General features: G+C 41.2%; 1 protein-coding gene and 1 long non-coding RNA gene across 4 annotated transcripts in view; one reads left to right on the forward strand and one right to left on the reverse strand.

Moving 5' to 3' along the window:
- The first annotated feature begins 4479 nt into the window (after positions 1-4479).
- Positions 4480-12009, forward strand: part of LOC138991279 (uncharacterized) — a 34283-nt gene continuing 26753 nt past the window's right edge. The window contains exons 1-2 of the long non-coding RNA XR_011467303.1: positions 4480-4552; positions 5796-5910. This is a non-coding gene — a long non-coding RNA (uncharacterized lncRNA). The remainder of the gene's footprint in view (positions 4553-5795; positions 5911-12009) is intronic.
- FMO4 (flavin containing dimethylaniline monoxygenase 4) overlaps positions 6493-12009 on the reverse strand; it is a 39301-nt gene continuing 33784 nt past the window's right edge. Inside the window, exons 9-10 of one of the 3 annotated variants that reach the window (XR_011467301.1) lie at positions 10615-10880; positions 9321-9570 (exon numbers count right to left, since the gene is read on the reverse strand). Coding sequence is in view for 1 of the 3 variants with exons in the window: in XM_070385306.1 (XP_070241407.1) it covers positions 9062-9464 (403 nt within the window). In the remaining 2 variants the exon portion in view is untranslated. Of the gene's footprint in view, positions 9571-10614; positions 10881-12009 lie in introns of all 3 variants that reach the window. The other 2 variants (XR_011467302.1, XM_070385306.1) reach the window with 2 other exon arrangements.

The following is a 12009-nucleotide window of genomic DNA, read 5'->3' on the forward strand; positions in this document are numbered from 1 at the left end:
TTACTTACCTTCCATATGCTTTTTGTGTTTTTTGTGTGTGTGTATTTGTGTTTGTTTTTCTGGTTGCACTGTAATGCATGTGGGATCTTAGTTCTCCGACCAGGTATCGAACCAATCCCTGCAGTAGAAGCACAGTCTTAACCACTGGACCACCAGGGAAGTCTCTTCCATATGCTTTTTTTTTTTTAATGAATAGTTTTTTAAAATTTAGGTCTTTATTTTTTTTATTTTTGGCTGCCAGATCTTTGTTGCTGTGCAAAGGCTTTCTTTAGTTTGGTGAGTGGGCTACCCTCTAGTTGCAGGGCTCGGGCTTCTCATCCGGGTGCATGGGCTTCAGTAGTTGTGGCTCGTGGCTCTAGAGCTCAGGGTCAGTACTTGCGGCATCTGGGCTTAGTTGCCTGGCTGGATATGGAATCTTTCTGGAACAGGGATTGAACTCATGTCCCTTGCATTGGCAGGCAGATTCTTTAACCACTGGACCACTAGGGAAGGCCCTTCCATATGCTTTTTATTTGCTGAAAATGTGATGACATTGCCCATCTGCTGTTGTCTTTTTTTCCCCTTTACTGTTGTTTTAAAAAGATGACATAAAAATTATCACGTGTTCTGCCATGTTTAACCAGAAGTTTTAAAAAGGCATTTTTTATACAACACTCTAGAAAATACTTCAAAATAAGTGTTTCTTTTCTTGGGGGGTATACTTAGTTTAACTAAGTTGCCTTTGAATAGTGGAGATGATAATTTTGAATATGGAAAAATACTTCTAGTTATGAATGAAAAATTATTTCTCTGGAACAAAGTCAAGCTGAGTAAATGTTGATCTTAATCTGCAACTTGGATAGAAGGCATTTTGTATGAGTAGTGGTAAGAAATGTTGGACCTAAAGCAAAGAGACTGCCAGATATTTCTCCAGCAGAGATGGATTTGTTTGGGGTCAATACGCATGCATGTGTGCTAACTGCCTTCAGTCCTGTCAGACTCTTTGAGACCCTGTGGACTGTAGCCCACCAGGTTCCTCTGTCCATGAGATTCTCCAGGCAAGAATATTAGAGTGGGTTGCCATTTCCTTCTCCAGGGGATCTTTCAGATCTAGGGATCAACCATGTCTCTTGTGTCTCCTGCACTGGCCAGCAGATTCTTTACCACTAGCACCACCCAGCAGAAAATGGCAATTCTGGGTCTGCAACCATGGTAAGCCATGTGAAGGTCCCCACGTGGCAAGAGAGGAAGAACATTTTTATAGTGGGGAAAAGGGCAATAGTAAAAGTGAATCCATGGCTTTTCATGACCAGTCCTTACGGGGGAAGAAAAGTCTTTCTTCTTCCTGTTGAGTTCTGCTATAATTGAAGGACAAGAGGGCTCCCTTTCCTGGTTTTCTGACTCTATATAATTGAAGGTTCTATTTATTATTTTATTTATTAATTTTTTATTTTTACATAAATATATGAAGAAGAGAAGGAAATTGGATGTGGACTCAAGTTCCAAAGTGGACTCTGGAGAACAGTCTCAATTACAGAGACATTACAGGTGACTGCCATTCAGAAAGTTTGCCACTGTCCTGCACTTCTCTAACCATCAGGAAATTCTTTACTTCCAAAGAGGATTGATTTGACCAACTTTGTGCCTAAATATTTACAGGAGGACTGAGCATCTGGTAGAGAGAAAATAACTACATACAGTTTGGACAAGGGACAAAAAACTCAGTTCTGTCTATCCATCCTTCCATCCATGCATCTATCAATCCATTCACCTATCCATCTTCAGTTGTTTGGTTGCTTGATTCATTCAACAGATACTCATTGAGGTGAGTCCCTTTTTTTGGTACCAGATTTGAACTAGATGCTGAGGAAATAATGGAGAGCAAAACAGACATATTCTCTGTCTTTCTAGCACTTACAGTCTAAATCAATGTGATAGAGGTTAATTAACTAATAGTTACAAATGTGTAATTACAAATTGTGAGAAGAGTTCTGAACTAAAGGCACACAGTACTATGAGGAAAAATAATAGGGGACTTGACTTAACCTGGGAGTCAGGGCATCTCCTCTGATGAAGAAGTGTTTGAATTAGATATGAAAGAGGAGAAAGAATTGCAGAGGTGGAGAACAGGAGGAGAAAGAGCCAGCTCATATAGCAGTGTGAGGGCCAATTGTATGTTTATTTCCAACTCTGTGTTCAGGTTGGTGGGTTTAAACCAGTCATGGTGGGAGTGTTTATACTGTGAGAATCTGCACACACTACACTTTCTTTAAGACATTTGCCAGCATCCCCTTGGGAGAAGGGGAAGGTGATGTATGTACTAACCGTCTACTAGGACTCAGACACTATGCTAAATGCAGGATGTGTTATTTCATTTAGCACTAACAGTAACATTCTGTAGAAGAAATATTTATCCTCATTTCATGAACATAGAGTAGAACTTAGAGAAAAAGAGTGAATTTCCCCAGATTGTTGAGCTAGAAAGTGGCAGTTGTTGTTCACTTGCTAAGTCTTGTCTGACTCTTTCAACCCCATGGACTGTAGTACGCCAGGCTCCTTCCTCCAATATCTCCCAGAGTTTGCTAAAATTCATGTCCATTGAGTTGGTGGGCATGATCATATATGAGCTCAGGTCTGGCTTTGAAGTTCATGTCCTTTTCCTCATATCATGCTGCTCGTGACCTGAGCAATAGTAGGTGCCAAGAAAGCACTTCCTTACCAGATTTCATTGTGAAAAAGACTTACTTAGATGAGTTCTCATCAATGGCTCACTCACTTGTACAATGTGAAAGTGTGATTTTCAGAGGTTAAAAACATAACCTTTTTTGTTTTTGCAGATGTAAACTGTGAACCCATGTCAAAAATTTAATTATCTCATTAATTGGTGAGGGAATCAGTATGTAAAGCTGGTTCAAAGAGCAGTTAAGGAACTGAGTATTTATAGGCAGTTTAATAAAGAAAGGTTAGAATAAATTACTTAGGTTAGAAACAAACTGATTCATGTTTAGCAGGGCATTAGATCATAGCCTTTGGGATTATCTCTTTTGCTAGAGAGGAATCATTTGCATCTTTATTAAACATAAATCTACAAATTACCTTTACAGACTCTGAGTCTGTAATAGTTAATTAGAACATTCAGACTTCTCTTAGAAAATAAAATCATCCTTGAGAGGATTGTTAAATAATGCTTCAGTGTGACATTGAAAGAACAGGCAGATATCATCTTGGCCTTGTTACCTTCTTTTGTGTGATTTTGCTTAAGAAGTGTGAGCAGGAAATTTTTGCTGTATCCTGTGTACCTGTGGTGGTCTAACTTTGTGTGGTACATAGTATGATGACAGGGTTCAGGGCATGCTAGCCCAAAATATGGCATGTAGGCATATTGAATGGGCTTCCCTGGTGGCTCAGATGGTAAAGAATCCACCTGCAATGCTGGAGACCTGAGTTCAGTCTCTGGGTTAGGAAGATCCCCTGGAGGAAGGCATGGCAATACATTCCAGTTTTCTTGCCTGGAGAATCCCCATGGACAGAGGAGCCTGGCGGGCTATATTCCATGAGGTTGCAAAGAGTCGGACACGACTGAGCGACTAAGCATATTGAATATCTTAAGCTGAAAGAGTTTGAGACAACAGTAGGAGCAGAAAAGTCACTATGACACTCACCAGTCTCCATGTGAAAGGTACCCTCCCTGTACCAGAAGGAAGGAAGACATTCTTATCACCAGAAATAGGAAATTTGGGGCTGAGAAATCTTTACAAACAAACCATGTCACACTAACCCTTGCCTTCCCAGTTACATTTTCACCATTTATTACCCCAGCCCAAACCCCCCTGCCTTGTCAAGTCTTCACAAATGCATTGTTTCTTTGTCTAAAAGGTATGAAAGCATCTTGCTCTGGTCACTTCTTTGGATTTTCATTCTTCATTCTTTTGCTCTTTCTCCATTTTTCAGACTTATTGTTTGGAATCACAAAAGCAAATCAACTTCATTATTTATATCATGTTTCATTTTGAATCAAAAAGAAATTTCTCAGTTTGTTTTTGTATCTTATACACTCATACTGAGTCCTAAATGATTTTTAGCTGCTTTCAGAAACCAAATTTCCTCTCAAAAGATGGTTCAGGCTAGGAATTCCCTGGTGGTTTAGTGGTTAGGACTTGTTGCTTTCACCGACAGGGCCAGGGTTTGATCTCTAGTCAGGGAACTAAGATCCCACAAGTTGTGCACTGCAACCAAAACAAAATAATCTCCCCCTCCTCCCTCACACACACACAAAAAGATTTAGGCTTTAGTATAGTTCAGGCTGTAATTCAACATGTTCCTTCCGAACCACGGATGGAGAGACTGGGCGCCCTCTGCTGATTGGCCCCAGAAAACTGTACTGTGGTTGACTGGTTTTCTGTCTTTCAAGTTAGTGGTGTTCTTAAAGGTTATTGGGAGTGATTTATTTCTCCCACGTGACTCTAAAGAGCTGCCTCTTCCTGTCTTCCTTCTTGGTTACTCCTCTTCTCTGCTTTTGTCTGCTGCCAATGAACCATTACATCTGATTATTTGCCCACCGTTCACTTGCCAGGTACCTGAAAGTTAACTGAAGGTGGCTGAGGGAGGCCGGATTGCCTGGGATGGGTAAAGTGAGGTCAACTGAGTGCAGTGGATTGTGTGAGTGTGATATTTCTGTCCTATAGAGTGAATGGTAGGTGCTCTGATTACCACCTGCATGGAGACTCAGTGTTGACTTGAAGAGCTAGCGTGAGCTCAACGTGGAGAGGGTGTTAGAACTTGTATGCATAAGAGGAGTCCAAGAAAATGTTTTGGGGCTTATTTCCTCTTACGTTGTTATATGTATGTATATTATTAAACTAGAAAATGCAATCTCTGAAGCTTAGTCCTTTCAAAAAAGAGACTTCCCCTACACTTGAAAAATTTCTTTTGGGGGAGATAAATCTTTAGAAATTGTATAACAGAAGTACTTTATTGTAATGCTGAGCTTTGAGCACATTTTATTGTTGAACAAGAGACTTTTACAGCTGGCTTATTTTTGATTTCCTTGAAAGAATTTAGGAAATGTGGTTTGCCTCCTAAAGCTTCTTTAATATTGTCAATTTCATTTAAATTACACTTTTATGTTAAAAATATGAATTATATGATAAGTGATAAAGCTTAAAATGACTTTAATAATATTTCTAAATGTTATGGGACTATGAATCACCCTTGGGACTTGTGTTTCATTGTCAGTCGAGGAGGTGGATGGACCCCTAGCTGCTGCTCTGAGGGTCATCTTACTGCTGCTACTGCGGCTAAGTCGCTTCAGTCGTGTCTGACTATGTGCGACCCCATAGACGGCAGCCCACCGGCTCCCCTGTCCCTGGGATTCTCCAGGCAAGAACAGTGGAGTGGGTTGCCATTTCCTTCTCCAATGTATGAAAGTGAAAAGTGAAAGTGAAGTCGCTCAGTCGTGTCTGACTCGTAGTGACCCCATGGACTGCAGCCCACCAGGCCCCTCCATTCATGGGATTTTCCAGGCAAGAGTACTGGAGTGGGCTGCCATTGCCTTCTCCGGAGGGTCATCTTAGGTCTTTACAATTTCTCCCGTCCTTTCACTGACCCTACCCAGGACTGTACTGTGCAGCAGATCACTTCTCCATTGCCAAGGGCTTTATAGTTAATAGATATTGTTTAAGAATCATTAGGACCAGGTGGCCTCTATGCTCTGATAGTTCCCAGTGAGGAAAACCTTCCTTGATGTATTCTGGTACTCAGGAGACTAGTTAACTTGTTCAAAAATCTTAATTTAGGAATGCATGTCCTGTTTCCAGGGGCATATGCTCAGACTCTAGGTAAACTGTAAAATTGTTCCAAGACCCCTTGGTGGTATGGAGTGCAGCTGTGAACGCTTCGGGATCGTTGTCTGCTTGATCCAGATCCCACCCGGTGAGTAAGCTGCCTTGTAATATGTGATCCAGTGAGTACACGGAGCTGTCTACCTCATTTTTCAGTCTCAGGATACCTTCTCGGTTTGGTGGGCACTTTTTGTTCCTTCCATCCTCCAATAACACTGCTCCTATTGGTCAGTTTTAGTTGGTTTTGAAGATCTGGAATTAGGTGCTTCTTTGACCAGGGCTTGTTGTCAATAAAACCCTAGAGACACAATCAACAAGTTATATCAGGAGGTCCACTCCTAATGATGGAGAGTAATTCTTCCTTTGGCATTACTGGCTTGCTGCATCCTGGAAGGTCTGTCTGAGAAGCATGTGAGTGGTGCCACGGCAATGACAGCAATGGACTCAGGTCTTGAGGGGAGAGGGGACACAGGGACACAAGCGGAATTCTCGCTGGAGGGCCCACCAGGTGATCCACACAGCAGAGGCCAGACTCCCTGATTAGGCAACACGGAATAGAGCCAGGCCGTAGTTTTCAAATCCTTTAATTCAGAGAATTAAAAATGTCCTCAAACTCTTCAGCTGTTAATAGTTAATTTATTATGTAAGTAACACCCTATATTGTCTCACTTCATGTTTACTTTTGAGGTAGGTGATATTTCTTGTCACCTCATTTTCCAAATGAGGACACTTGAGGCTCACAGAGGCTAAGTAACTTGATCAAAGCTTCACAGTTAATGGCAGAGCTGGGATTATAATCCAGGTTGAATCCAGTTAGTGCTTTCCATCAGTACCCCTGGCTCCCAGTTGCTGATCAGTTGTATACATTCTGACTGCCACATGGATCGTCTTATAAAATTAGATGTTGGTGGACAGTCCTTGTTCGTTTGCAGAGCTGAAGTAGTCTGAAGTAATTTATCAAGTTGGCAGAAGAAAAGAATGTGGGTGGAAGAGAGACAAGGAATGTCAGCCAGTGAAGCCACTGTTTAGTCATCAAATATTTATTTTGCAGTATTTTTATCAGGCAGTGTTTTAGCTGAACAAGATGATGGTTCCTCTCAAAACACCACCATTTATTTGGAGATGGACACAAAAAGAAAATTACATTAATGTTATAGTAACAACAGAACAATGATGGAGTAGTATGTGAGATGGCAGTCATGAAAAGTGAAAGAAAGTGAAAGTGTTAGTTACTCAGTCATGTGCAACTCTTCTGCAACCCCATGATCTGTAGCCCCCCAGGTTCCTCTGTCCATGGAATTCTCCAGGCAAGAATACCGGAGTGAGTTGCCATGCCCTTCTCCTGGAATCTTCCCAATCCAGGAATTGAACCTGGATCTCCTGCATTGTGAGCAGATTCTTCACCATCTGAGCCACCAGGGAAGCCCAGTCATTATGTAGTGGCAATCAGCTCTGCTCTGGGGACTCAGAGAAGGCTTCACAAAGGGAGATAATCAAGCTTGCCCTAGAAAGACAGGTGTGAATTTGAGTAGCTGGAAAAGGCAACAGCTTATGCCAAAGTGAGGAGGTATGAGTACTAGATGGTAGGATTTTGAAGAGGAGGGGTAGCTACAGCCCAGGATTCTGGTGACCTGGGCAAATGGACTCAGATCAGGAAGAGTCTCCTCTTCAGGGCTAAGGAATTTATTACCTCGAATCCAGGGAGAAACTTTGAAGGATTTTTAAACTGGAAAGCAACATGTCTGCTCTGGATCCTTTCTGGTTGTCCTTCCACACACACTCTCCATCACCTTTGCTCTGCCCTGTGGCCTAGGAGGCTGACCTCCACAGGAAACATCAGTTGGTGTATCGTATCCTAGGAGTGCCACAGCAAAGTGGGTGGCTTATTCTTTCACAGTTCTGGAGGGTAGGATTCTGGAATTGTTGTTGGCAGGGCTTTTTTTCCCTCTGTGGATTTTGAGAGAGAATCTGTTCTGTGTCTCTTTGAGTGTTTGCTTGCTTGGCGACCCTTAGTTTGTAGATGCATCATTCCAACTTCTGCCTGTCTTCACATGGTATTCTCTACTGTGACTGTGTCTCTGTGTCTTTTCCTCTCTCTCTCTATGAAAAAATTATTTGCCTGCACTGAGTCTTAGTTGCAGTATGTGAGATCTTCAGTTGAGGCATATGGAATCTAATTCCCTGACCAGGGATCAAACCTGGGCCCCCTGCATTGGGAGCCTGGAGTCTTAGTCACCACACTGCCAGGAAGTAGCTTTATCCTCTTTTTATAAGGATCCTCTTTTTATATTGGATCTAGCTCACCCTATTTCAGTATGATCTCAACTTATGTACATTTGCAAAGATCTTATTTCCAACTTATGTATATTTGCAATGGCACCCCACTCCAGTATTCTTGCCTGGAAAATCCCATGGATGGAGGAACCTGGTAGGCTACAGTCCATGGGGTCGCAAAGAGTCGGACATGACTGAGCGACTTCACTTTCTTCCTTTCACTTTCTATTTCCAAGTAAGTTACCTGTGGCACCATTCACAGGTACCAGAGGTTAGAACTTGACTATATTTTGGGGGGAATGAATGCAATTAAATCCACAATAGTCAGTAACCTTGCCTTCTGAATTTTGGTTGGGTTAGGCCATTGAGAAACATGGGCAGATCAGAGGGAGGGAAGAACGTAAGATTAGGCAATGAATTTCCCTAGCTCTGTTCTTTTGGGGTCACCATGGACTGCCTTCAGTGGTGAGCTGGAGATCACAGCTCTTGAGAGGTGGTCCTCTCCACATAATCTCACTCTCTTATTCATATTTGTTCTCCCTTTGCCTCATTAGAAAAACTATGGATGGTAAAAGCATCTCACGGTTACTAGTCTGGGAGTATTTCATTCTACTTATGATTTTCCTACACTCTGCTCAAACCATTGGACATAATCTTTACATTAAAGTTTCCACAAATTAGCTAATTTGAGTTCTGTCTTGTCCCTACCAAGATCTTGATGGAAACGATGACAGTATTTTTTATTTTAGAACAACTGCTTAAGTAAAGGAGGCAAGAAAGGAGGTACTGAGACTTGAGAGGAAGATAGAACAATAATTAAGGTAAGAGATGATTAGACCTAAACTTGTATGATAACAGCTATGTTGGAGAGGAGAGGGGAAAAACACAAGATATTTGGGAACAGAATTAATATGACTGGGGACAATCCTCATAACCCATCAGATTTATCCTCACCAAATACTTATTAATTAAGGGGATAACCTGTCCTGTAGTTTTTCTGGCACCAATTTCAAAAAAATTGAAGATTTGTAGATCAGTAGAAGGGAAGCAAGCAGTATAGGTGCCCCCCAGGCTTTCAAATAATGTGACATGGAGGCAGGTTTGAAGGAACCAGGAATGGTTCGAGTTTTTAAGGGTTTCAGTGTCCTGTCCCACTGGGTCAAGATGGCATTTCGGGCTCCATCCCATTTCCCGGGGCCCATGAGGCGATACTGGTAAGGAGTACATGGTCCAAAGAAAACTTCCCATGCTAGTCTGGGATCCTTGATGAACAGGAGTGGGATGTTGGGCTTTACGCCTATGAAGGAAGCGAGGTCATCCATGTAGGAAATGTAGTCAATTTTGTCTGCACCGGGATCTTTCATCAAACCCCTGAGAGGGAAGAAGATGGATCACTTGATTTTCAAGTTATGAGTTTCTCCACCTCCCACCATTTTGTTTCTTTCTATTGGCGTCAAACCAAGTTGGGAATGTTTTCCTGTGTTGGGGAGAAAAAGTAAAAGGAGTTTATTTGCATAGGGTATTTGTGAGTGTAATTAATTTTGTTAAAGGAGATGTCAGAAGAAGATGATGTGAAGAGGAGCTTTAAACAATGTTTCAGGTTCTTGAATTTGATATGAGGGTAAAATCAGATCAGTCCAGATACCACAGTTATTGAACAAATAAACATGATCAGAAAGCATCACATATATAACCACCTGAATTATTTTTATTGATGTTAATTGTGAGTTGAGAGGATCATACTTGGTGTAGCAGAACTGAACATGACACAGATGTGAGTACAGTTGACCCTTGAACAATGAGGGGGTTAGGGGTATCAATCCCCCATATAGTTGAAAATCTAAGTGAAACTTGATTCCCCTCAAACCTAACTACTAATAAATTATTAGTAAACTAAAGGCCATACTGATAGCATAAACAGGTTAACACATATTGTGTATGTTATATGATCCTATGCTGTATTCTTAAAGTGAGAAAAGAAAATGATATTAAGAAAATCATAAGAAAGAGAAAATTTATTTACAGTACCATACTGTACTCATCAATACCATAAGTTTATATTGTCTGTTTATAAGATGAATCATCTATCAGTACCTACATCAATATTGTCTTATATGATACAAAACACTGTAGATGTTATTTGTATTCCTAACACTGGACATCAAAAATGAAAAGATAATGTGAAGAAGAAATTCATATTGATTTACAAGTATAATGAATCATACATTGATAATGAAGAAGCAGTAGCAATATGATTGTTTCATGGAAGCCTAGCCTACATAATAATGAATAATCATTATAAAGTTTTTATGATATATGGTATTATAGTCATATTCATAGTACAGTATTGGAAACATTGTTACATTAAAAAAAACCCACTTACCTGTGCTGATGGACTGTTTCTCCAAATATGAAAGAAAGAGGCGTATTGTATAGTAATATAATTCTTTGAAAGCAAAGTTAGAAACCAATAAGAAAGCTAACACATTATTAATTTTATATTACTGTACATGTCACTCACCTTATGCCTATGTAAGGATGGGCTATCCACTCCCTACAAGTCTCACACATGAAGTTCTATATGATAAATACTTAAGCAGTGATGACGATGATGACACAAAAACTTCTCATTCAGTTCTTGCTGTGCAGGTTTTAGATTTTCACATTAAGACACATATACAACAGATAAATCTATTAACAGTGGGGCATGATGATTATTTACTATTCATCAAGAGGAAGTGGATCATCATAAAGGTCTTTATCCTTGTCATCTTCACATTTAGTAGGCTGAGGAGGAGGAAGATAAGGGGTTGATCTTGCTGTCTCAGGGTGGCAGAGAGGAAAGAGGTGAGGAGGTGGAAGGGGAGGCTGCAGAGACAGGCACATGTGGTGTGACTTTACGGAAATACTTGTGTAACTTTATGGCTGCTGCTGCTGCTGGTAAGTCGCTTCAGTCGTGTCTGACTCTGTGCGACCCCGTAGACGGCAGCCCACCAGGCTCCACCGTCTCTGGGATTCTCCAGGCAAGAACACTGGAGTGGGTTGCCATTTCCTTCTCCAATGCATGAAAGTGAAAAGTGAAAGTGAAGTCGCTCAGTCGTGTCCGACTCTTAGCGACCCCATGGACTGCAGCTCACCAAGCTCCTCCGTCCATGGGATTTTCCAGGCAAGAGTACTGGAGTGGGGTGCCATTGCCTTCTCCAACTTTATGGCAATACACTGTAATTTCTGTCTGACTTTTTTGCTTTTTCACTTCTCTTAAAAATGTTTCTATATGATACCAATTTTTCTTCCATCATTTGCTGTAGTTTCATTGCCTGTATTATAGAAGGGTCCATGCTGTAAAAGAAGTCAAAATCAGTCTTAAATAACTGGAATCCTTTTGCCAGATTGTCTGATGTCAATTTGCTTTCTGGCACTGCTTCTCCTATGTCTTCTTCCTCAGCCTCTTGCCCTGGTTTGGAAGCACTCATCCCCCTATCAAATTGTCTTCTGTTAATTCCTCTGGCGTGGGGTCTATTAGCTCTCAAATTTCTCTAAAATCCTTATCTTGAACTCCAGGAGTTGGTGATGGACAGGGAGGCCTGGCACGCTGCAATTCATGGGGTCGCAAAGAGTCAGACACGACTGAGTGACTGAACTGAACTGAACTGAAACCCTTCACTCCCACCTTTTTTCCCCCCCGCCCCTCCAATATCTACAATCTGTTTCATGATTTCCTTGACTGGTTTTGTTGTAAACCCTGCAAAGTCACACACAACATCTGGACGTAGTTTTCTCCAGCAGGAATTTATTGTTTCAGGCTCGGTGGCTTTCATAGCTTTTTATATAACCACGATGGCATCTTCAAAGGTGTAATCCTTCCAGGCTTTCATAATATTTTCTCTATTGGGATTCTCTACCATAGCACTGACAA

The sequence above is a fragment of the Bos mutus genome, chromosome 16 (genome assembly GCF_027580195.1).
Source record: "Bos mutus isolate GX-2022 chromosome 16, NWIPB_WYAK_1.1, whole genome shotgun sequence".
In the NCBI taxonomy this organism is placed as follows: domain Eukaryota; kingdom Metazoa; phylum Chordata; class Mammalia; order Artiodactyla; family Bovidae; genus Bos; species Bos mutus.